This window comes from Ischnura elegans, chromosome 10 (genome assembly GCF_921293095.1).
Source record: "Ischnura elegans chromosome 10, ioIscEleg1.1, whole genome shotgun sequence".
Lineage (NCBI taxonomy): Eukaryota > Metazoa > Arthropoda > Insecta > Odonata > Coenagrionidae > Ischnura > Ischnura elegans.
The window spans coordinates 95,663,671-95,689,673 of NC_060255.1; the positions used below are offsets into that span (position 1 = coordinate 95,663,671).

Here is a 26,003-nt window from a genome sequence, read left to right on the forward strand (position 1 = left end):
AATATGAGTGCCCTTAGTCGCTCCGCGCTCGACAAGAGAGAAAGCAGGCTTCAACATTAGCCTACTCCTAAAGAAAGGCACTTATTGTTAGTGCACAACGGCTTTACGTCCCATCCGACTGACGGAGTGCTACACATGTAGTGCCCTGCTAAAAGCACTCAACCAAAGATCGGACAGTCTCTGAAAAATCTCTGCCACCCTATCCCTCCTATCATCCTATGAATTGCTAAAAACGCACCATTCTTTACCCTGTGTACTAACATAAGTACACTTATAATCTATTCTGCAACAACGATAAGCAATCGATATGTTTCAGTAACCGTAACATTTAATTTATAGTTATTGTTACTTAACTATACGTTTCCAAGAATTTGCGTCTTTTCCACGAATTTGCTCATTCGAGATTTAAAATCCAGCGAATATGATACGAATTCATTGCATTCTAATATCAAAATATCACCTATCCATAGCGAATAGAAGCATAATGTTTACCAGGCAAGAAACGAGACTTCCTGCTTCTGTCCCCTTGGCGCCTGTAGCAATACAGACCCTTTCAAATTATCTTTTTTATTTGCGTAATACTTGCTTAAAAAATTAAGTTATCATTTTGAAATTTTCAGCACTAATGAAACAGACCGTTGCCAATGCATGCCCTAGATATCAAATACGATTGTTCACCCCAGAAGAAATGCTATGGTAAATTTTCTTCTTTGAGATATAGGTAAATTTTGACAAGTCTATTTTATATTTAGGAATTTCATTTGGGGTAAACAATAATGTTTAAGATAGAGAATAATGTTTAAGAAACAGGCGAATCTTGAAAAGTTTTTACTTATTTCGCATTGATTCGCATTGGATTGATGCAGCTCTTCGCTCAATTATCCCATCAGCTGATCTTTTAACAGCTACGTAAGTCATCATCCTTAATCACCTGCCCTACGTATTTTATTTCTTGCCTACCTCTGCCTTTCTTCCCTGTTAACTGCCATTCAACGATCTTTTTCATCAAATCACCGTGCCTTAAGATGCCATGCTAAGATTTCTTAAATTGTGCCATGTACTATCCAAGGTTTTCAAAATAGTTTTCTCCTACTATTCTTATGGCCGTTTTACATAGTACATGGAATTTCGCAATCTGACGTACGTGAGACGGCGCAATCAAAATTGCGTCGTGTAAAGCGGTGAATTGCTAGAACACATGCGAGAATGCGTGGATGCGAGACGGCAAAATAGCCCCTGTTCTAATTTCGTTCATGTATTCGCGCAATTCCACGCCATTTTAGAAATTAATGCAGCTCTAACCTGCGCAATTCCGTGTCCCGTGTAAAACGACCTTTAGAGTCTATTCTATAAACGCTGAAAATTCCAAGATGATGACGCACGTTCATTATCGTAAGGGATGTTTCAGGCTAAAAGGCAAAACTCGACCTGATGTTGACGATTACTCCGGATAAATCGGCGCTGGGTTTCTCTCCAACCTTCCTCCTTTGAATCAATGGAGGAAATGACCTTGGCTGCTCGTGGCTTCCCTCAAATAATTAATGTGCCCTTGCTACCACTCACTGGCGTCACCTCTGAAGAATGCGCTTATCTGTAAGGTTTGGATAGTCCTGCTTCGGCACCGGGGAAAGTAAATATAGTTGGGAGAGATCTTACATAATGGAGGTATACAATGAAAAGGCATCGCACTCGAGTAGTCAAACACGGGCGACAGTCTTAAGTCGACCCGAGGAAGCAGGAGACTGCATTTGGTGAGGAATGAAAAAGAACAGTTCAAGATGGCTGGTAGGAGAATGCTAAAGCAACATAAGAGAGGACAAATAAAAAACTGCGGGATTCTCCCATTCTCTTAAAATATCTTTACTTATTCTTAAAAACACATAAAAAATCGACAAGTACAATCAGGGGCGGATCCAGGATTTCTATCTGGGGGGCACAAGCCGTGTACAAGATTTTGTTCTGAGGGGGCACAAGGATACCTCGTAATACAAAACGAACGCAATGATAATGGGACCGTAGATATTAAAAAATCTAGCATATTTTTTAAGGGTCTAGGGGTAAGGGAAGAAGCACGTGCCCCCGTGCCCCCACCCTAGAACCGCCTATGAGATAAACCCCTTTCCTTTCCCAAAACACGGTTCCACAACATTTTTGCAGTGGCTATCAACTCGGGCGACATTTTTCTATGACGACTATATGCAAAAGCTTGATGCTCGATATGATAGGTGCCTTAATATTACCGGAAAGTACGAGGAAAGTGTTTTAAAATTTGGACTTCTATCTAAAATAAAAACAGTTACAAAACATTTTACTGTTTTTCTTTAAACATTTCGAAACTATACTTACTTAAAATACGCGCCTCGTACAATAACGGCCGCGAGCCGAGGTTGTCAAATACTTAAAAAAAACTTCTCCATCGTGGTAAGTTCCAGAAGAATCTCGAGGTGAATAATACCTTTGTCCGCATTTCTCTTATTTGATGCAAATGTGCCGCCTTGGTTGTGCGTCACTGGCCGCATCTCGCCATCCAGTGGCGCAGCGAGGGGGGGAATTTTGGGGGATAAAACCTCCCCCAGAGCTCATAGAAATATTTAAGTTTAATCCATTTTACTTAATTGGATCGATATTACTAATAGAATAGTTTAAGGATTATTAAAATATCCCAAAGAAAAGCGTAAAACTCACCATTATGAACCATTTATCTTAAAATTCCGCAATTTGTTAATCTCGCGCCTACCGCTTATCCTGGTGGGTATTCTATACCCCCAAACACCCCAGTATTAGTTGCACCCAGCCCCCGGCTTCTCCCTACCTCTCCCCTGCTGGCTCATGCGACCCTTACTGTCCGATTAGTTCGTCATTTTCACCGCTGGCGCTACTTGTGCACTCGTCCGACGTCAGCCTTGCGATTGCATGGGAAGTAATGCGTCTTGGTGATTCATTGCGATAAACCACGTTTTTTTACAGTCTTTTCCTGCAACGGAGGCCAGTTTTACTTATGGTATATCGTTGATCGAGTGTTTAGGAGTTGGAAAAACTCTCTATTTCAGTTTAAAAGGAAAATGGTGGGCAAAAGATGTATCGTGCCAGGTTGTATGTACCTCTGGGTATGACTCTAACTTAGAAAAGGTGCATATCTTTTTGGTGTCAAGGGAAGAAAGACTACGAGCTGAGTGGCAGAGGTGCATTCCTCGTGATAATTTTATCGTCAAGTATCCGCAAGTTGTTTGTGAAAACACTTTATTGAATCCGATATTCTTCGTGAGAAGATTATCACGGACAACGAGGGAAACGTCGCACAGTGGTCCGGATCGCGAAAAAGTCAGACAAGCATCAGATTTTCGTTGGATGTTTTGAAAAATTGCTCCCTACATGTTATTTGGCGAGCTATTTTCATTTCTGCAGTTATTTTTACGAAAAAACTATTATTTCATGCGATATCGTGGAACTTTAACTTATTAACTGGCTAATTGTAACGCTGACTGCATAGATAAACGGTAATCATGATAAAATATGAAAATAAATGATAATTAGTTGTATAGAATGAGTTAATATTCTTTCAAATTAGTCAATAAACAAAAAAAAACTGCTAAAAGTAGGGTTTTTTGGTGCACTGACTTACGTTAAAGAGGTACGATTTCCAGATTTCGAGAGATTCTTCTGTATGGACTAAAAAGTAATTAATAAATTAGTGTCAAAATAGTATTTAAGTGACTCTTTTATTCTCATAAAAGCATGGTTAATTCCTCATAAATTTACAATTATGTATTACAATTGTTCAGCATCAGATTCTTCTGAATCCCTCCCATCCTCCTCTTTTCATTCATTCGAAGAATTTTGAGACTCTTGCAAGACCAAGAGATCACGAACCTCCTGCGGAAGATATTTAAGGCCCCGGCATTTGTTTAGTTCAGTTCCTAATGTGCTAATAAAAGGATCCGATATTAGGATCAGTCTCCGGAAAATATCCTCATTAGTTTGAAGTCGAGATATTTTTATCGCGTGATGCTCACGATATATTCTAATGTCTTTATTGCGAGATTCCTGGGCCTCCTCCGATAGTTCTCCAATACGAAGAAGAGCCGACTCGATGTCATCTGCACCACTTTTTGCACAGTGGGTGGCATGTAAAACCAACCATAATGTCTCACAAAATTTTCCGCTGTATCCATACAGAACTTTTTAAATTTTACTGAATCAATCAAAAATCCGCAAGACAAAGACCTTAAAATTGTTGAGAAGTGAAAGATTAACTCTTCCTCTACTCCTGAAAATTAATTAACTATGTTATATCATGTGAAAAATACTGCATAAAGCAATAATAAAAAGATGTTATATTGCAACAATGAAAAGAAAGCATTCAAAAATATTGACCCTCGCCAGTAGGCTCAGCCGATAGGCGAGAATTTTTGAAAAAGCCCCTAGCTGAGTTTTCATCACTGGATGTACCATATTTTGGCTTCGGCACATCAACTAAAAGGCCCATTCTCTTTTTAAATTCGTAGGTACCAATTAAAAAATAAGACTACTAGGACAATATCCCAGGGGACCCCATATCACCATTAGAATACAAGGAAAATACGAACCTGAGGTGCTTTGAAGGTTGCGAAATGCAATATCAGGAAAATCAACAATTTTGTCCAACCAAGTGCAATTCCGCTTCAAGTGCGATTTAAAAAATATGGCAAATGCTGGAATGCCAGCGAACTTATTCTTAGTGATATCCTCGAAAGGAACGACCTTTCCTTCCCGTGCAGTGAGCATCGAGAAATGATGCTTGCTGCCATCATTGTCCAGTTTTTGAATTCAAGGATGAGGCAAGCTGCACGGGTGGAGAATGCCGAGGTTGGCCGAGAGTATGCCTCCAGAAGGAGAAACTTAAAGTTTTTGAAAAAATAAATGCTATTCATTTTAGCCTTGTAGAAATATCTTTTTTGATCGTTCACACCATTATATTGTTTAACCATTCCTTTGCTTGTAGTGCTTGTAAGTATAAGTATGCCGTGTGTTGCTTTCCAGATGCTGAATCTACAATTACAGTTATCATAAGGATTAATATTTTCAGTTTATAGGAATTCATATTGGTATCTATCCAAGGAATGGAGCAGCTAATACAGCAGTGGCGAAACAATGGGGGAGGCGTGAGGAGATAGATAGGAAAAAAATTAATGAAAAGTAGAAAAAAAGATGATTTTCGGTGGGTATTGGAAAAGAAAATTAATTGGTCTGAGCTATGGAACTCGAGAGGTAAATATTCGGTCTTAAGTTTTACTGTTGAGAGGACTTACTTAGCAGTTACGCTTGTTACAAATAATCAATGTGAAAGCTGTAGCGGCAAAGTTACGCGAAAGCTTTTTGGCTAGGTCGGCACTCGTTTCTCCTCAACTATCTAGGAATAGTAAAGGGAGATTGCCATTGCTTCTTTATTGCCGCTTCATTTACTAAGTTTTCAGCCTAATACTTCTGTCCATGCTATTGAGTACCTTACCGATATTCTCCGTTAACACTTCGCAGTTTTGCTTCCATTGCAAGGTAATTTCGACCGATGTCCTTTTCAGGTGGGTATATTATCTTCACACCATCGTCCTATTTGTCTAAAATGGCTCGCGGAAATGGGATCTACAAAAAACACACCTTTATTATTTATCCCCGCTGGATTAAGCATTCAAACACCCGATTTCGTAGACTATTTTATGACCGTTTACGGAAGCTACTGCACCAGTTTTCACGAATAAAGCTATTTTATATTCTTTAAAACTGAAGCGCGTAAGAGTGAGTACATGCGCGAAGCACGGCTTACAAAATTTTTATAAATATAGTGCATCAAGTTACCTCACAGCCATATCAACCCATGTAATACGCCCGGAACGACCGGACGAGTGTACTGCTAGCGCTTGACGGCCGGTATGGGAACTAATCGGACAGTAAGGGAACGTACGTGGAGCCGCGGACGCCGGGGGCTGGTTGCACCTAAACCCCCCCAGCCTTAATTCATAGCTGCGCCCCTGTCGCCATCCATACGAGGTTGGGCCGAAAAATGACTTTTTTTCAGGAACGAATTTGCCCTGTGCGGGAAAGTTGCCAACTTATATCAGAGCCTCATTTCCGAATTTTTTTCATGATCAGATATTGTTAACCACTGCAAGGGCGCAACCAGGATCATAATTAGGGGGGGCAAGCCATGGTCTAGAGGGGAGGGGGCAAGCCATGGGATTTATGAGATTATTTCCTTGAAAAAGTAGTTTTATTTTAGTTACATATCTTATACTTAGAGATACGTGAAAATCGCACTTTCATTTTTATTTTATCGCACTTTCAATAACAGTTTATCGCATTTTGTAGCGTCTATTTTTTATTTTCATAATGAGGTAGATGACGATAAAATGTAGTGAAACACATTTATATGACAAAATACAGAATATTTTAAATAATTATGTTGTAGAACAATAATAAATTAAGGAATAAGACATATAGTGGCGGAGGTGTAGCTTGCCCACGACATATATCCTTGAAAATATAAATGTTGCAGATATCATATTAAACTAATTTTGCGCCTGGTTTTTATGCCACATGGCGTGAATAAAAGGGTATTTAAGGGCATGATTAAAAATGCAGGGTGATCGTAAAAACATCTCCCAAAAAGATTTTTTCAACTTTAACTTTTCATCTCTCCAGGAAAGTATCAAAATTTTTAGTTGCTTATAGGTAGTTTTGATCGTCAAAAGGAGTAATTTTAATGCTCATTTGGTTCATATTTTTTTTAATTTTTCATAAAAATAGCATAAGACTTATTGAGGGTACAGATTTACAAGCAACCTTTCAAAATTGACAAAATATTTTTCACACACATTCAAATTGATAAATTAAGTTGAATTACATTCGTAGTTTCCTCTAGTATGTGGACATTGTGATTTTAGGTTTTAGATTAAACCCCATTCAGAAAACGCATTTTCTCCAGTAAATAGGCTTGGAAGTGGACGTGTGACTTAATGGGGATCGCATATCAAATCAACCATCACTTAAGCGACTAGCGTCAGCGGTTGAATAAGAATATTTTTAAGTATGATACCTGAGTCATTCAACCTCAATTCAACAAAAAATTGTCCTCTAAGGTCTAAGATTTTTATGAAAACATGTGCGTCGGTCTATCACCTCAAACTAAATACACCAAGGCCGTTTTGCGAAAAAAAATGTGTGCGACTTATGATGCATTTTAATATTTACGCATTTTTGCCAAAAACATTGAGCCTTGAAACATCCTTATAGTTCTTCACTAACTTGCCGCAGAGCTATGATTTATGGCTTATTTTAAAGCTAAAATATTGAGGTATGAGATCAATATTTTAAAGTCGATGAAATTGTCTGTCAGATTATAGTCACATATAGATGTGTTTAAAAAATGTTAATTGAATTTTCTCAAATACTCCATCTCAGAATAGGCCCAAACTTTTATTTGCAATTAATAAATATCTACCTTTGCCAAAAATAAACTCGTGGAAACTCGTAACTGAATTTACTTCAAATGTTTAATAATTGACAATTAATTTTCTCTTGCGCGGCGTTCCGGCTGCCCCATTCGAAAAAATACCTACGGTAGGGTGTTATACAAGTCTTTGATGTGGTAACTGCTAAAGTTTAACATTTCTGAAATTTTTTGCCGATTTCGTAAGCAATCGCTTAGTGAAATAAAGTCATCATAACTTCGATTATTTTAATGGCAACTTTATAATTAATTATAAGTAATTATAGTTTGTTTCATGAAATCTAAGATTTTACCTTACGAGCGATTTGAAAATAAATTTATAGCACGGGCAATATGCATTCCACCAAACATTTCTCACTTAACAAATTTCCTTTAGGAGGTCAAGTTTACAGTAAATTGGAAATAGGCCCCCAGCGAAGATTGTAAACACGCGTTACCATTGTTACGTAAGAATTGTATAAATAATTTGTCAGTCCAAATAATCACCGGAGCACCATTTCTGTCTATTTAAAACCAATTAATCTGGTAATACATCCACTTTCAGGAGTTTCAAGAGCATATAAAGAAGGAGATCAATATTTGGTTGCACAGTAGAAGATTATCGCTCTCAGAGCATTTAAAATGAATTGAAATCGTCGATGAAAACAGAGGGTTAACGAAGATTGAAAGAGATACAGCATTTCCTCTTCATGATAGAGCTAAACACAGTCCGAATGCCGCAATTCAATTTCTTCCAGCCGTCGACTCAGATGATTGACGATTCGCTGAGCTCCTCCATGGATGTAATCCGTTGCACACAAGATGCAGCCAGAGTCATTGGAAGTATCATTCAGAAAACATCTGGGATGAAGAAGGTTGGGAATTATTTGAAAGGAGTGAAAAGAAAACGAGCTAAAGAAACTGAAAAGAGGAAATCAGCAAGCAAGGTGAGATTCAATCTCGTTGATTTAATATATATCCTATCTACTCACCTACCATTAGGAAGCTCTAAGATTATCTTTTATGACTAACATGGATAAAAGTAAATATTAGCTAATTCCCTGATTTTTCAAGTTCCATGTTTTTCTTTCTGGCGTCATACGCAATAGGAGACGTCAGCCAATAATTCCTAACAGTTCGTGTAGAAGATAAGCCCCTCCATATTTTCTGTATGTTTTAAGGCTGTTTTACACTGGGCTCGGAATTGCGCAGGTTAGAACTGCATTAATTTCTAAAATGGCGCTAATGCATGAACAAAATTAGAACAGGGGCATTCCATCTCACGTCCACGCATTCTCGCACATGTTCTAGCAACCCAGCGCTTCACAGGACGCAATTTTGACTGCGCCTTCGTACACACGTCATATTGTTCAAGTACGTGCCCCGTGTAAAACGGCCTTTAAAATTTCATTTGGCAGTCTCTAAAGATGTATTGCTACTCGTGCGCAGAGCTCACCTCAGAACTTAAATGAGCATGACACCGTAATAATTTTTGATGTACTAAATTAAATATTGCCTTCAGTAAAAAAATGATCGTCTTTTCAGCGGCTAATTAGGATAACTTTATCATAAAATAAAGTAAATTATTTGGTTCTAATCCACACTTTATTTTAAATAGCACTACCCGGGTTTCAGCATCTTATGCCATCATCACCCGGGTTTCAGCATCTTATGCCATCATCACCCGGGTTTCAGCATCTTATGCCATCATCACCTGATGATAGCATTAGATGCTGAAACCCGGGTGATGATGGCATAAGATGCTGAAACCTGTGCTATTTAAAATAAAGTGTGAAATAAAACAAAGTTATTTTAATTTAATCTATAATGAAGCAATTCCACAAAGTAATGCCTGAGACCGTGTCTTATAGGATAACTTCAATTCCGCGCTGTGAATTCAATCGCAGTTCTATACAAATCATTATTCCTCTATACTCAATCAATAGAATTCAAGATAACGTCAATAGATGCTTTAATTTGGATTTTTTTCATTCCATTCCAGAGGCCCAAGCTGCCAGTACCTGGTCTTGCTAGGGAGCGTAGGCCTAAAGTTAGTAAGAAAGTAAAGAGGCTCTCTTCGGACTCTAATTTGCGGAAGAAAGGAATGGGCGAACTTGAAGACTGCGGAAAATATCCTTCGGCCTCAGACTCTGGGATTGACCCGTGGTGTTCCGGAGGAATAGACCCGAAATATTGGGGAATGGATTGGGAGACGCTGATTCCCATATTTGGACTAGATTTTTAGTCACAATGTCACAATTATTGTACCAAAGGAAAGACTTATATTTGGTGATCATCATGGGAAGGGATGTAATAAATATTCATTCGTCACTATTTAGTGTTCTTTTTTATTGAGGAAAAACTAAACTATTACTTATGTATCTTGAATTTTTTTAGTATGAACAGAAGTAGCCATGTCGACAGTTGCCTCTAACTCAAATATTAATAGAAATACACCTGAGAAAATATTTGACACCTCATACGTGAAACTTTCAAATTTGCGATGCAGGAAAATGCTCACTATGGTCTAGTGAGTATTGTCTGAAGTATTAAAAATGGTATCTTAAGTTATAATCAAGTACTATGCCACCAAAGAAAGAGGACATGTGCATCCTCTTCAGGGTCTAAATGAATAGAAACAAGCAATTACCCTGGGTCGAGGCAACTAATAAATCTGTAGAAGCAAGGGTCTACCCAACTGCTGGCTCAAATTATCCCTCCACGAGGAGATGGAACAGCCATCTCGGAATGGTGTGTGGCTCCTCCTCTATTGTCCCTGCTACAGCCCATAGCCACTTCTCTTCCAGTATGGATCATCATCCTCCGTACGTGGGGATATTTGAAAATCTTCATATTCTTCGATAATGGTTTCCAAGTATTCATCTGATGAATACAAGGGCGATGGCGACCTTATGTCTGCCCCTTGGACCCCAGTCCAGTCAATGACGTGTCGTTTAATGGACCCATGGGAGTCTACATCGTCATCATTTGCACCTTGGCAACAGCCTGCAAAAAATCAGAAAATAAATAAAGTGACAATGATTAGTAATGGGCCAGATGTACTGGTCATTAGAGTAATATCTTTTCCGTTTATTTAGAGGCTCTTCAAGGCCATCATGCAACGTCTGAAGTATTTTTGGGGGATAATTATTATCCCATGAAAATTCCCCTGGACCGGGAATCGAACCACAGACCTTTGGCTTTCCGGGCCACTGTGACCACTATGCTATCCAGGTTCTTTAATTCCCATGGCAATTATACCGGGGCTCATAGTACTAAGTGTGGCGCAGTGGCCCGGAAAGCCAAAGGTCCGTGGTTCGATTCTCGGTCCAGGGGAATTTTTTCTCATGGCAATTCTTGTATATTTCACCGCCGTTCATGCGGCAGGGTTAAAAATATTACACTGAAACATTTATGTCAACCTAATGGGTTATTAATATTCTACCATATAACACCATTTTCGAAATCCCCTCCCCACTAAGTACCCGCTCCATCCAAACTTCCTGTCTCCTCCGTATTTTATCTAAAAGTTGCCTCTCCTCACCCACCAAGTCCAACACTTTGTCGTTTCTCCTCCTCTCTGTCCATTTCACCTTCTCCATTCTTCTTCATACCCACATCTCGAATGCCTCCAATCTTCTCATGTCCTCCATTCGTAGCATCCATGTTTCTGCACTGTAAAGACGTACACTCCAAATCAAACTCTTCACCAACCTGTGCTTTAAACTCTTACATAACGATCCTCATAGAAGCACCTTCCTGTTCATGAACGCTTCCTTTGCTAGTGCACTCCCTGATGTCCTTGCTACTGTGTCCGTTTTTCTCTAATGTGCTGCCCAAATAGTTGAATTGCTCTACCAGCTCTAGATTTTCCCCACCTACTTTTTTCTTGAGTCTCACATTCCTCGCTCGCGATGCTTTACAAAACCGCATTAACTTTGTCTTTTTGTGATTAATCCTCATCCCATACTCCTCGCACCGCTCATCTAATGCATCCACTAGAGCCTGCAGTCCCCTCGCTGACTGGCTAATCAGCGACTGATCATCCGCGAACCTTACCGATTTAAACATCAGTCCTCCCACTTTCACTCCAGCTTCCAACTCGTCCCACGCTTCTCCTACCATCTCCTCCTGTCCATTCTAGGCTCATGTTTGAAACTTTTTTTTTTTAAGAAAAGAGTGTTGCCTCATTGACCTTGTTATAAAATAAACATTTAAAAGCCATGGATTAGAAGGTACATTCTTCCATGAAGAAGGTAGACAGCTGTAATAAAAAGCTATAGCTAATAGGAATGTACTTGCGAATAATAATCCTAGCCAATCTAAGGACTGTGAAGGATCACCTTCCAGCACCAGCTAAGCTAAATTCTGTGGCCATATTATCACTGACCACCCTTCTCATAATTCACCAGGTGGCATCTCGGGCAGCATTTCTTCCTATCATCCTCGAGTAGACTACCTGTTTAATTGTGATTGGTAGCATAGAGCATTGTTTATATAGCCAACATGACATATGGTACATTGAAATATGAATGTCAAATACCTAAATTTTGGAATTACATGTCCTACCATTGCTACCATCTTATCAGCAAAAGGTTCATATTTTAAGTGCTTCCTCCATGGTCCTTAACTCAGCCTCTGTGGATATGTTTAACAATGCTCAATAAGTTAAAATTTAATTATGGATTAATATTCTCTCGGGATTCCCACTAGGCTAGAAACTCCATTTCTGCCGATGTTAAAAGCTCCGACTCCGGGCACGGAACGTCGCAACGCTGACGCATCGATGGTAATGGAACCCGCGGAGGGATTCCCGAAAGAAGTTAACCCACATCATTTGCCGGGAAAATCTTTTTCAAAATTTTACTCACCTTCTACGAACAGCAGGTGCTGAGCTTTGCGGGGCGATAGTTGATATTTGTATTTCCAGTCTTGACAACGCAGCAACTTCAAAATTTTGTCTTCGTGAAAAATTGTGGTTAACTCTGGGACACTTTCGTGCGATGACTTTTTACGACTTTCGTCGTCAGTTATGAAGACCTCCATAATATTTGCATTAAATATCTCTCTTTACGACATTATACTTTATTTAATGATCATAACACAAGCGCAATGTAAATTCTGTGCATAAAAAAGGGTAAATTAGCAATGGTATTTGGATTACTCTGTGGGCGCAGTATCCGCCACAACACTGTGCGATTACCAATCGGACGGCCCGCGTTCGATTCCCGGTGCCGGCCTTTTCAGAGAAAATCCAGAATGTTCCAGGAAGTTCCGGCGCAGCGTTCCAGAGAATTCGCCGTCACTATGTAAACAAGCCATCTCGGCCAACAATTAGTCAGTCTCTACTTTGAAGTGGCAATAAACGCTCCGCTGCAGAAACCACACCAGTGTGTTATTCAGCGCAGTAATCGTTACGAAAGTGTTATTCAGCGTAGCAATTTTGGTTGGTGACCCCGACGTGATCCGACCATGGCAGACGCGCAGAGCAACTCGCCAAACTGCAGGCACAAATTGCGGAACTCCAGCATCAACTCGCCGCGTCGCCGCACAGCAAACAAACCACAGCCAACAGCACTTATCCAAGAACAGCACCAACAGCAGCAATGAGCAGCAAGCAACGCCTTCATCGCAGCAGGTCTCACCACCTCCATTATCCTCCGGTGTCGACACTGCTGGCATCTATCGTGTCACTCCGAAACTGCCTCCTTTCTGGCCATATCAGCCTGAAATATGGTTCGCCCAGGTCGAAGCCCAATTTTCTTTGGCCAACATCTCCTCGGACAAGACTAAATACAATTACGTCGTAGGAAAACTAGACCATCGTTTTGCCAGGGAAATTAGAGATCGTAGTGAATCCACCGGCCGAAAATCTCTATCAATTACTAAAGAATCTATTGATGCAGCGCGTCTCTCTCTCCGAGGATCAACGAGTGCGGCAACTCCCCACAGCAGAAGAGCTTGGTGATACCAAGCCTTCGCTACCATTACGACGCATGCGGTCCCTCATTGGCACCACAAGTGTGGAGGACTCTTTCCTCCGCACATCATGGTTGCAACGCCTTCCGTTCAACGCTCAAGCCATCCTGCAAGCGCAAGTTACTTCATTCCCTTGGTAAACGTGCAGATATGGCTGACCGCATCGTCGCCGTCGTTCCGCCTCCAACTTCACCCGCCATCCATGTAGTACGCCATACCACTGACGATTTGGCATTGACCCAACGGGTTGAGGAACTCTCGAAGCAGCTGCAAGATATAAAAGCTCCTCTAAGAGAACATCTCCATCCACGAACTTGGACTTGAAGTAGCCCTCTACCACATTCCGTTCGCTCCACAGATATTTTGCAGCGCCCCTCTCAACCTGTGATATGTTACTACCATTGCAAATTTGGGGCCGAAGTAAGACGTTGCATCCAGCCATGCACCGCAAATGCAGTGAATCCGGTGAACTCCAACACCGACTTGTAACGGTGGCTACGAATCGTTCTCTCACAGGCTGCCACCTCTTCGTCACCGACTGCTTCTCCCAATGGCGTTTCCTCGTAGACACAGGATCGGATCTCTCAATTTACCCGGTATAATTATGCCCTGAACAATGGACCTGCACTGACTACAAGCTCTCCGCAGCCAACGACAGCTGGATCCGTACATACGGTACTTTACTTCAACGCCTTCAGTTTGGCCTCCCTCGTGACTTCCTTTGGAGATTCATCATTGCCGACGTTACTGAGCCAATCATCGGAGCAGATTTCCTAACCCACTTTCAACTCATTCCTAACATGGCCACCGCTCAGCTCATCGACACAATCACTGGCCATGCTACATCGCGTCATAGGGTCAATCTTCCCAAGGCAGCGTGTGCGCTCTGTCAGGTTCTTCATCCTACCACGACCTCCTGGCCGAGTTACCTGGTATCACCCGCCCACCAGGGACTCCTCTGGAGATCCACCATCATACAAAGCACCACATACGCCTACAACCTGGACCGCCGATCTACCACGGTGCCCGCCGTCTAGCCCCAGATCGACTTCGAGATGCACAGGCAGAATTTGAGCTACTAGTATATGAAGGCACTGTTCGTCGCTCGCACAGCTCTTATGCCTCACCACTTCACATGGCTCGCAAGAAGCATAGTAGTTGGCGACCTTGTGGTGACTACAGGGCCCTCAATGCACATACGATACTGGAGCGCTATCCCGTCCGCCATCTAAGGGATTTCTCCCACCCTCTTCAGGGATGCACCATCTTCAGCATTATTGGCTGTGCCAAGACCTTCACTCAAATCCAATGGCTCCCAAAGACATAGAAAAGACAGCCATAATTACATCCTTCGGCCTTTTTGAATTCCTATTTATGCCATTTGGACTTCGTAATGCTGCCCAAACATGGCAGCGCTTCACCGACAAAGCTCCCGAAGGCCTAAATTTTTGCTTTCCTTACATAGATGATATATTAGTATTTTCCTGTTTGTAGGAAGAGCATCATCAACACCTACGGATCTTATTCCAGCACCTTTCTGACTATGGTGTCATCGTCAACTCAGCTAAGTGTTTTCTAGGATCTTCCAAGGTCACATTTCTGGGCTTTCACATGAGCGCTTATGGATGCACGCCATTACCTGACAAGGTAGCTGCTATCAATGACTTCCCTCCACCGAAGACCATTAAGGACCTTTGGAGATTCCTCGGTATGCTGAATTTCTATCGCGGGCACATACCACACGCCGCATCTACACAAGCCCCTCTCAATACACTGCTTCAAGGTCCTGATATCAAAAACTTCACTCCAATTTGCTGGACACCGGAACTTCAGCAGAGTTTTGATGCCTCTAAAGCTGGACTCGCCCAGGCTGCAACCCTGTCTCATCCAATCAACTCGGCACCTCTGGCTCTCATCATCGATGCTAGCCAAACCGCAATAGGTGCCGTCCTACAGCAATTTTCTGGGAACTCTTGGCAACCATTTGGTTTCTTCTCTCGCAAGCTGACGCCTTCTCAGCAGAAGTGGAGCACTTACGACCGCAAACTCTACGTTGCCTACTAAGCAGTGAGGCATTTTTGACCAATGGTAGAAGCCCGCGATTTCGCCATCTTCAAAAACCCCTGTCTTATGCCTTTGGCCCTAGAAATAGGAGTAATGACACCTGCTCACCACGACAATTTAATCTCCTGGAATTTATCTCACAATTCACCACCGATGTGAGGTATATCTCCGGACTGGACAATGCCGTTGTGGTCTGTCTCTCCAGGAGAGAATTTATATCCACCTCGGCTGCGATTGACCTCATTGCTCTCTCTCGCTCCCAAGACGATGACGAAGAACTACACGGACTACACCTCAACAGTATAGCTCTTCAGCTTCACAGGAGGCCTGTACCCGGAACGAACATTTCACTGTGGTGCGACACTTCCATGCCAACTCCACGCCCCTACCTTACTCCACCATATCGTCGGCAAATCCTTGACAACATCCACTCCCTTAGTCATCCTGGTGCAAACTCCACCATAAAACCCGTCTCCCGTCGATAAGTTTGGCCATCCATGCGTAAGGACTGTCGCGCATGGGCTCGCAGCTGCCTCTCCTGCCAGCGTTGCAAGGTGTCTCGTCACATCACAACGCCACTCTGAGACTTTGTTCCGCCAACCAGGCATTCCGAACACATACACATTGGTATAGTGGGACCTCTTCCATTTTGCTGCGCTACCTTCTAACAATTATCGACCGGTTCTCCAGCTGGCCAGTTGCAGAACCCCTAGTAGACATCACTCTGGACAGCATCTCCCGCACCTTTCTTCTTGGATGGGTCGCTCACTATGGCTGTACTAAACATATCACCTGCAACCATGGACGACTGTTTGTGTCTTCCCTTTTCCAGGGACTTTACTCCACTCTGGGTGCAACATTACACCACACCGCAAGCTACCATCCTCAGGCCAACGGACTTGTCGAATGACTACATCGCGTTCTCAAGGCAGCCCTCATGTGCTCTTCTCCCAACTCATGGATGGATGCACTAACCACAGTTCTTCTCGGCCTCCGCACAACTTTGAGAGCCGACCTGTAGATAACCCCTGCAGAACTTCTCTTTGGGGAGCAACTGTGTCTTGTGGGTGACTTATTTGTTGACTCTGACCAGCATTTGGATTCAATGGATCTAGTCTCTCAGCTGTATGACCACATGAGTTAGATGCATCCGACCCCTGCGTCGTACCACAACTCCTCGCAGCGTGTCTATATCCACATGGACTTGGCCACGTCTTCGCAGGTCTTTGTCCTCCAAGACACTGTGTGCGGCCAGCCCTACAACCACCGTATAGGAGACCATACCCTGTCCTCAGCCACAATAAGAAGACTTATACCCTAAACATGAATGGAAAACCTTCCACTGTTTCCATCGACCATCTCAAGTCAGCCCATCTTCTTGAGGAGGACTCACGTCTACTCCATCAGCGCAATCACCAGATACGACACTCGCTCCAGCCGCACCGTCCATCCTCCGAACCATTTTGGGGTCGACGCTCTATCTCTCTTCCAAGGGGATGAGTAGTGTGGCACAGTATCCGCCAACACTGTTCGACTATGTATAATTTAACACTTTCCCGGCGAACAACATGCGGAAACTTTTCTCGGGATACCACGCGGGTAAGATTATATGAGAGCGCCAATACCTCAATGGCCATAGTCACATCATCCTTCCCAACGTGAAGCTGTTCTTTCCACCCTGATACATCGTGCGAGAGCAATTTCCGACGCGGAGCGTCTTCCTTCGGAATTGGACTATCTTAAGAATACCTTCCGCCAGAATGGGTACGGAGAGCGGCAGATCTCTTTGGCCTTCAGGAAATCCTCCGAAACTGCAAAGGGCTCGGTTATGAAGGAAGACCAATCTAAACCGACAGCCAGGGCCTTTTTACCCTATATTTCCACGATATCAGGCAAAATTTCTGGGGTTTTGAGGAGGTATAATATAGAAACCATCCATCGACCTATGACAGGTTTAAGAGACCGCCTCGTCTGTGTAAAAGATCCAATTGGGCTAATGACTCCTGGAGTTTATAAAATCCCCTGTGAGTGTGGCAGTGTCTACGTGGGGGAGACTGGGCGGACAATATCTACTCGTCTCAAAAAACATCAAAGGCATTTCCGACTTGGTCAACCGAAAAATCAGCCATAGTGGAGCATAGCCTGGATGAGGACCATAAAATACGGTGGGATGACACCAGAGTTTTATGGCGATCAAATCAATTCTCGGACCGTTTAACCAAAGAGGCTATTGAAATAAGACTTGAGAATAAGAATGTAAACAGAGACACCGAATTTTCGATCAGCAGCTCTTGGAATAGAACCCTTAAAAGAGTTATGCTTGCCAGAGCTAAGTCTACGCTGGTCCACGGTCCTCCGCGACAACAATTGGGACTCGACCAATCCGGCCCCTCCTAATGCTGAGCTTCAACGGTCACTTCAAATATTCTGTCAGTAGCCGTGAGAATGGGTAGTGAGTCGGTACCCGAAATGTCGGTGCTCTCATATAATCTTACCCGCACGGTATCCTGAGAAAAGATTTTGCATACTGTTCGACTAGCTGATGGCAAGGATGGCAGCCGGTCTTCTTCTGGCTGTTCTGAAAATCCACAGACTGTGGGAGGATGCGCTGGATGTGCAGGGAACAAAGGCAAAAATGTGCTGTGTGGGCATTAATTAAAAAATACTGAATCAGCGTTAGGGTACAGTAAAACTTGGTTATATGATAAATCACTAATGTGAAAAGTATTTGTGACAATCTGTAATTTAGGGATTTTAAGAGCAGATGTAGGCGGCAGATCCCGGATTATTTTCTATGGGCAGCAGATGAGTCTGAAAGCTAAATGATGTTCTACTTGAGATTAAAAACACAATTACTGTATGATATACTCTCATTATTTTAGTACGAAAGTTATTAATGAGAACATAAATGATTGAGGCTCTTTGATACAGAAAACGAAACAAACATAATGATAACCACATAAAAAAATTTGTCTAGCTTTTAAGCGTTTGGGGTGACACATACCCCCATCACTCCCCTCCCTGCATCCGCCAATGAGCAGAGTTATTGATTAAAAAAATATGTACATCATTTGACTTAAAAATGGAAAAGGTCATTAGCAAAAAGTTTTTGCTGAGAAATGTGCAGAAAGCAATTACTAATGCCTGCAATTTCATTGGAATGTTTAAGGCCTACATCATAGACATGGTTGAATTTAAGTTTTATTTAACGGACAAATAGATTTCAGGTTATTTAACAGCAAGTATAGTTAATTCGTGGTTGAATCACTTTCTACATTTTTAAAAGAAAGGTTTTGTAAATACATGATTATTCAATGTCTTTTTTTCATTTATGATGAAGCGAACTGATTGGGTTTTGAGGGGGTCCATACCCCCTCCCTCGCTACGCCACTTCCCTAAGCCCGAAGCCTTATATGCCAACAGGAAAATCTGGCCCGAGGTTTCACTTAGACCTACGATATTCCTAGATTTTTCAGAGGGGGTTTCAAACTCCTCCACCTTCCCTCACATATTGTGCGATGACTACAATTGGGAAGACCTGACATCTGTGGAACAAAATATTGTATTGGTCATTCACAGCTTCAGTGACTCTGAAGTTAATACGATAACTAATAATAATAATAATAATAATAGTTTTATTAGCCAAGAGAACCAATACAGATTAGTAATTGGTATAGGCTTTGTCAATACAATACACTGATGAATAACATGGGATGATATATCAGGTAACATTCACATAAAAAAGTATACATTTAGAAAGTCACATTTGTCACAGCATAAAATTTTAAGTACAAGCACTGCTCATAGAATACGTTTACAAATGTTTTCTTTACAATAGTTCATATATTCATCAACACTATACAAGGTATTTTTAATTAGGTATCTTTTGAGATTCACTTTAAAGAGTTCAATTGATGATAAATTTCTTAACTGTTCAGGTAGAAGGTTATAAAGTTTTGTTCCCTTATGGAGGGGACCATCACTACTCCTTTTTGTCTTTCTAGGAAGAACATACAGGTAGTCTTTTGTTCTTGTCATATGCGAATGGTAGTCAGCATTTTTTGGGAGAAAATGTACACGCTTTTTTATGAATACCATTAAATTCAGAATGTATAGGGATGTTACAGTCAATATTTTATGTGTTTCAAAGTGAGGCCGATGTATTATTAACTATTACCAGAATATGTAATAATTTCAACAAAAAATAATTTGAAGAGTGGATTTCAGCATAAAATTTCAATCTCATCCCATTTCATTTTTTGCAGCGTATTAATAATCGATTTTTTTATAGGGTTGTGTTATGTAACAACTACTCTTTCATTTACCTTTGCCTGAGCATTTGCTTATCCTTATTTGTGCATTTTGGACTCGTGTTCCCATTCAAAGCTACCTACTCTGAAAATTTTCATGTGATTTGTACTTGTAATGAATCTGATTGCCCCATGCTATTTTCCTCTGTAGAGAAGGTGTAATAGGTGTGACTTTCAAAGAAAAGAGAGATGGCTGTCAGAAGTATAGGTACACTCTGGTCAGATCATTAGCCCACCCCAGTATTATAACATAGGGAAAAAATCCATTAGGTATTGGAAGAGAATATGATGTGCGTATTGAGATATAAGTACCTACTCTAACTAAATATATATATAAGTATAATAAAATGGCCTGTACCAATGCTGCTTGCATTGATTCCTGGCATAGGTTGATGTATTGGAAAGAAAAAGAACATGTGTTCCTTAAAAGCAAGATGCTGAATAATCATGTAAGAGCAAAGGTATATTATCTTTTGGAACACTGGAGGATAGAATCTCTAACAGAGTTTGGCACTTGAGACATTTATTTAAAATACAAAACAGGAAAGTAATGGCAAAATATTTTGTGCCAATTTTTCCCTAGTAACATCTCATTCTCTCTCACTCCTGTTACACATGTTACAATGTGTGAGCATATGAGATGCCATTTGTTTGTGTCTCATTGACACAATTTGATGGAGTTATGGCGTTTAGATCAGAGGTCAATGAAAGACAATTATCGTACCAGAGGAAAGACTTATATTTGGTGATTACCATAGGGAGGTTGTAAGAAATATTCATTCGTCACTATTGAGTGTTTTTTTAGTAAGGAAAAACTAAAAAAATACATATGTATGTATCTTGAAATTTTTTAGGATGAACAGAAGTAGTCTTGTCAACAGTTGCCTCTATCTCAAATATTAAGAGAAATACACCTGAGAAAATATTTGACTCCTGATATGTGAAAGTATGAAATTAATGATTCAGGAATATGATGACTATGATCTAGTGGGTATTGTATGAGGTACATATTAAATATGGTAGCTTAAGTTATAATCGTGTAATATGCCACCAAAGGAAGAGGACATGTGCATTCTCTTCATGGTCTAAATGAGTAGAAACAAGCAATTACCCTTGGTCGAGATGCATAATGAATCTGTTGAAGCAAGGGCCTTCCCAACTGCTGCTTTAAATTATCCCTCCGCAAGGAGATGGAACAGCCATCTCGGAATGGTGTATGGCTCCTCCTCTATTGTCCCTGCTACAGCCCGTAGCCACATCTCACCCAGTATGGATCATCATCCGCCGTGCGTGGGGATATTTGAAAATCTTCATATTCTTCGGTAATGGTATCCAAGTATTCATCTGATGAATACAAGGGCGATGGCGACCTTATGTTTGCCTCTTGGACCCTGGTCCAGCCAATGACGTGTCGTTTAATGAACCCATGGGAGTCTAAATATTTGAATTTAGCCATAGAACTACACTGAACAGTAAATTTAATCTATATTACAGAATAAGACAACATTATGGTGTCAATGACAATATTTATGAAATATTTGAAATCAGGTTTCGATAGTGATTGATTAACTTACATTGATGCATTTCCATAACGGCCCGGAGGGACGAATTCGTACCACGCCTACTTTTCCTTCGATTTCAAAAATTCTGAAACATTAACAATTAGATATCACATTTCAGAAAACCGAAAGGAATACAAAATAAATTTTAGAAACACATAATCTTACCTATGAAAGCCAAAAAATAAAAGAGAAACACCACTAGCAGACGATCTTCAACGTGGTTTGCTTTTAGTTTTTGCTAGTAAAGTCTTAGTTCTATCTTACCTCGCTTGGAGTCAACACATATTACTGTCGGCAGATATGAATGTTCTCCAAACATCACAATGGGCTATACTGGAATAACTTACTTAACTAATGAGGAAAAATGAATGTGGAGGTATGTGCCGAACCCGGCACACTTTATTGAAGAGGTTTCATCATGAGCAAATTTCTCAAGGTTCGATTTTAGTCCAAAAAAATTTAATACCATCTCCATGTTGGAGACAACATTTAGGGTCATCCACTGGGTGGCAATGTGTGAAGTGGCAGGTATTTATATAGTTAAAAAGAGGATTCGATAGGTTGAAGGTGGTTTTAAGGTTAAAATTATGTCACGTTTTATTCAGGTGCAAACACCATTAACTTTTTTCACACTTTTAACATAAATACCTTGTTCCTGAGGAAGGCATGAAGTTATCACAACCATTTCTTCTGTTGTAAATTCTTCTTAAATATTATTATTATTATTGCTCGTGAATTTAATCATAAAAAATTAGAATTAGTAATGAAAAATATGGGTTCAAATCCATCTTTAATCGGCCTGAGTGATTATCGGCTGTGTTACAGTGTGCCGTGTACATGTATTATTTTTGGAGTCACAATAAACTCCCGTTAAATTACATTGGTGTTGGGAGTCTTGTTATTGCTTAATCACCCGTACTTCAAGTCTTACAAGGGTCATCATTCATTCAGAAGGCAGTTTTGGAAAATACCAAAAAAGAGAAGGCTCTCGAAGCTGATGTTATTCCTTCCAAAATCAATTTTGTGAGGGTGGCAATGAATTCGCCAAGCTGCACCGCTCAGATTCCTCCTCGATTGTCCTGTGGCAAGTAATACTCCCACACAGTGAAGTGGCTTTATACTGTGATGTTTCTTCTTCGAAAGCCCGCCCATTTGTGCCCTCCCAGTTACGCCGATGAGTCATCCTCTCCCTTCACGGCCTGTCCCATCCGTGTGGAAAGTCGTCTGCACGTCTGGTCGGGTCCATTTACGTGTGGCCCTTCATGAGGAAGGATTACATATCTTGGACAAGATATTAACTCCCCTGTCAGTGCTTGAAGATACAACGCCATGTGCACTCCCCTATTGGTGCATTCCCCACACCCTCACACCGCTTTGAGCACACCTACATGGACATTGTGGGTCCATTACCACACTCCCGAAGCTGCAGGTTCTCCCTCACGGTCATCGTCCGTTACACACATTGGCCGGAAGCTATCCCCATGGTGGACATCACGGCGGAGACAGTGGACCAAGCCTTCTTCCACGAGTGGATCTTCCGTTTTGGCGTCCCACAGTGCATCACCACTGAACAGGGTCCCTCTTCCTACAACTGGCAGATTTCTCTTGATCCCTTCACCTGCAGACAATGGCTTACCAACTGGTCTCAAATGGTTTCGTGGAATGCGTTCATCGGCAGCTGAAAGCCGCCACCCGCAGCCGTGAGACTGAGGATTGCGTGGATATACTTCCGACCATCATCCTCGGCCTCCGCTCCATAGTCCAGGAAATGAAGCTCATAATAATGCAAAACCTTGCAATTTTTCAAACTGAATCGATTTGCACAAACATTCGGGATTAGAGTAATCATACCCCCTTCTTCAAAATCTATATTATACCGAAGGGCGCTTTTTATTTTTTAGGGGCGAAAACTACCCCTAAATACTAAAACTTATAACATTATATTTTAAAGCTAAATACGGTTAAAATTTTGTTTAAATTATTTTATAATTATTTTTTTAATTTGGAAAATAATTTTAGAGTGTTTCAACCCTTAATAATCAACCCTTATTGGAGGGTAATGTAAAAAAGTTATTTACCTGAAAAATATAAATTATTTATCACATTGTGTTGATTTAAGAATCTGTTGCTTGAAAAAGGTACAATTTCATTATGAGAATTGTCAACCATTAAAAACCATTCCATGTAATATATACTGCAATGCTTATTAACTACTATAATTATGTAATTGGCATGTATAGGAAAAAATTCAAATCACAGTTCATTTAACATTTATTCAAACAAAAATACTCTGAATATTTACACACAGAGACAAAAATAAAACTTATGCAAACTCAGACAAAAATTATTTTTTGAATCATTTTAATTTACATTATCATCGTCATGGTCGACGTCATCCTCGTGTATTTCTAATACAGGTGCCCTATTGTTACAATTCTCACCAGAGCACCCAGAACATGTTGAATTGCAATATAGTCCAACTTTTCTGCAGCCACATGAAATGCCACACCCTTTTTTACAATTACAAAAAATCGTGTTTGGAAATTCTCTAGGTGCTGGCAGTTTATTCATTTTAACAGGGTGCAATGAACCTTCCTTTAAGAACCATCCCCAATTGTCTGTCGGCTGAATGCTTTTATTTCCAAGCCACTGCTGAATTTGGTAATGTGTTCTTTTTGTGTGTTCGTCTAAGGCATCAACGGTGCGCAGAAGAGATGAAATTTTTACGGCATTGAGTTCCTCTGTATCATCACAACACATAGAAGTAGATTTACTCAGCTTTTGCTTCGGAGGGCTAAAAGATGCTATATTTTCTTCTTCTTCGTTTTTGCACTTAAAAGCTTGAACATTAATTGGATGGGTATACATACTGGCTTCTGCAGGAATTATGAATTAAAACTTCTTTCGAAAAAATGAGTTTGGCAAATTTTACATCGCCTCTCTCATGTAAAACCTTTAATTTTTTTTCTTTAGGCCTACATTTAAAAGTTTTTTGTTGCCTCTAGAAGTACAAATGGCACACAAATTGCCATCTGAATCCTGAGTGCTAATGCTTCCACTAGCTGCTCCATGAATAAAATCTCACAATTTTAACATGAATTCTGAAGATATTGTAAAAGAAATGCATTTAACCCACAAAATTCTGAAATGGAAAGCCCCTCATTGATGATGATGGTCGCGTTCAAAAGATGTACTGTATCTTCCTATTCTTTTTCTTATCCTTTCATTATATATTCACTTTTTTCTCTGATGATTTTAATCACAGCACAGATAAGATATAACAATAGGATAAACAGAACAAACTTCGTCATGGTAACGTAAACAAATAAATCTATATTTATGTAGACATTACAGGAAACACTATCAAATGGAGATTGTATGGCTTCCAGTTTTTCCACCACATGCATACACACAGGTCACATGCGAGCGAGATCACACATATATACTAACATATGTGTATGTATGCATAGATCTTATGGGTGTTTATTTTTTAGTAAATTTGAGTGTATTGTTAGCTTCGAACGTAAAGCACACAAAGTATATACTGGTTATGAGGAATGTTATGCTCTGAATTTTGGGTTACGAATTTTTCAAAAATAAATTTGACTGGTATTTCAAACAGCTCCTTTATTTTTGATGATAGAAAGTTCATTTAAATAGTATTATGTAGGTTTTTTTTTGAGGACTACGAGGTTATGTGAATTAAATTTCTTTTAAATCCTTAATTTTGAAAGGGGAGGGGTTTAAAGGGTTCAAATAAGGTGGAGCTCCCTTGTAAACAGAGGTTTTAAACATCTGCATCTCACCAAATATTTATTGTACAGAAAATTTAAACAAACTGAAATATTTGAAAATAGAGAAGCTACAATTCATTGCTCTTGCTTTTTTCATATCTCCAGTTTTTTTCGAGTTATTTTGAAAAAAAGAGAATTTTAAACAAAATTGTAGAAAATGGCTTTTCACTTTTACCTCCATTTTTTTAAAAATTGAGAATCGTAAATTACCCAAACTTCTAGGATCAATTAACAATACTTAAAGAAAGAGAAATTCTGAAGGGCATTGATCAATTTTAACTAATGTGGTAATAAGGAGTTGTTTTCACTGATTTATTTGTAGAAAAAAGTATGGACTGATTTTATTTGTAATTAGAACTTGCTCAAATTTCGTGATAAATTTTATTTTCATTATAAGAAAGTGTTTAAAAATACTTTTAAACAGGTTGCATAAGTTTTCCTTGAAAATACAGTTTTCCCACTATTTGGTATTGAATCATTAAAATTTAGCGTTTTACAAACAAAAGATAACCGTCAACAAGTTGTATCTCGGTCCGAATTGGTTGTAAAGGAAATATAAAATAAGGTTTTTATTTAATATTTTACAAGCTACAGTTTTGTAACTGACAATTTCCTGATAAAATTAATACTTTTCAAGTTATTTGCCAATAACTGATTAAAATCGTTGATTTTTTTGTCAAAAAACTGTTTCTTTCAATCGCGAATAACTTGAGAAATATTTATTTGACAAAAAAATGGAAACACCATTTTACTCTAAGAATTTGTTTTTCTATCGATTCCTATGGTCAAATTATAATAAAAAATTTCCACCCCCGAGATGGGGTGGAAACCA

The 26,003-nt window shown here is 40.2% G+C and overlaps 2 protein-coding genes across 3 annotated transcripts; one reads left to right on the forward strand and one right to left on the reverse strand.

Moving 5' to 3' along the window:
* Positions 1-7,777: 7,777 nt before the first annotated feature.
* LOC124166735 lies at positions 7,778-9,796 on the forward strand. The gene is made up of 2 exons (XM_046544403.1): positions 7,778-8,409; positions 9,465-9,796. The coding sequence occupies exons 1-2, from the start codon at positions 8,173-8,175 to the stop codon at positions 9,705-9,707; spliced, it is 480 nt and encodes a 159-aa protein (XP_046400359.1). The 5' UTR covers positions 7,778-8,172; the 3' UTR covers positions 9,708-9,796.
* An 83-nt stretch (positions 9,797-9,879) lies between these two features.
* On the reverse strand, positions 9,880-13,152 carry LOC124166736. Of its 2 annotated transcripts, XM_046544405.1 has the most exons (3): positions 12,666-13,152; positions 12,334-12,583; positions 9,880-10,468 (listed from the first exon to the last, which is right to left on the reverse strand). In XM_046544405.1, exons 2-3 carry the CDS (start codon positions 12,506-12,508, stop codon positions 10,242-10,244), a joined length of 402 nt encoding a protein of 133 aa, XP_046400361.1. In that variant the 5' UTR covers positions 12,509-12,583; positions 12,666-13,152; the 3' UTR covers positions 9,880-10,241. The 2 variants fall into 2 exon arrangements, with proteins under 2 accessions (XP_046400361.1, XP_046400360.1); XM_046544404.1 differs by having other exon boundaries at positions 12,334-13,152.
* Positions 13,153-26,003: the final 12,851 nt, after the last annotated feature.

Coding starts and splice junctions, on each gene's coding strand:
- LOC124166735 (XM_046544403.1), top strand. CDS start 8,173: ATGATAGAGCTAAACACAGTCCGAATGCCGCAATTCAATTTCTTCCAG. Junction 8,410..9,464: donor AGAGGAAATCAGCAAGCAAG/GTGAGATTCAAT, acceptor ATTCCATTCCAG/AGGCCCAAGCTGCCAGTACC.
- LOC124166736 (XM_046544405.1), bottom strand. CDS start 12,508: ATGGAGGTCTTCATAACTGACGACGAAAGTCGTAAAAAGTCATCGCAC. Junction 10,469..12,333: donor GCACCTGCTGTTCGTAGAAG/GTGAGTAAAATT, acceptor GATTTTTTGCAG/GCTGTTGCCAAGGTGCAAAT.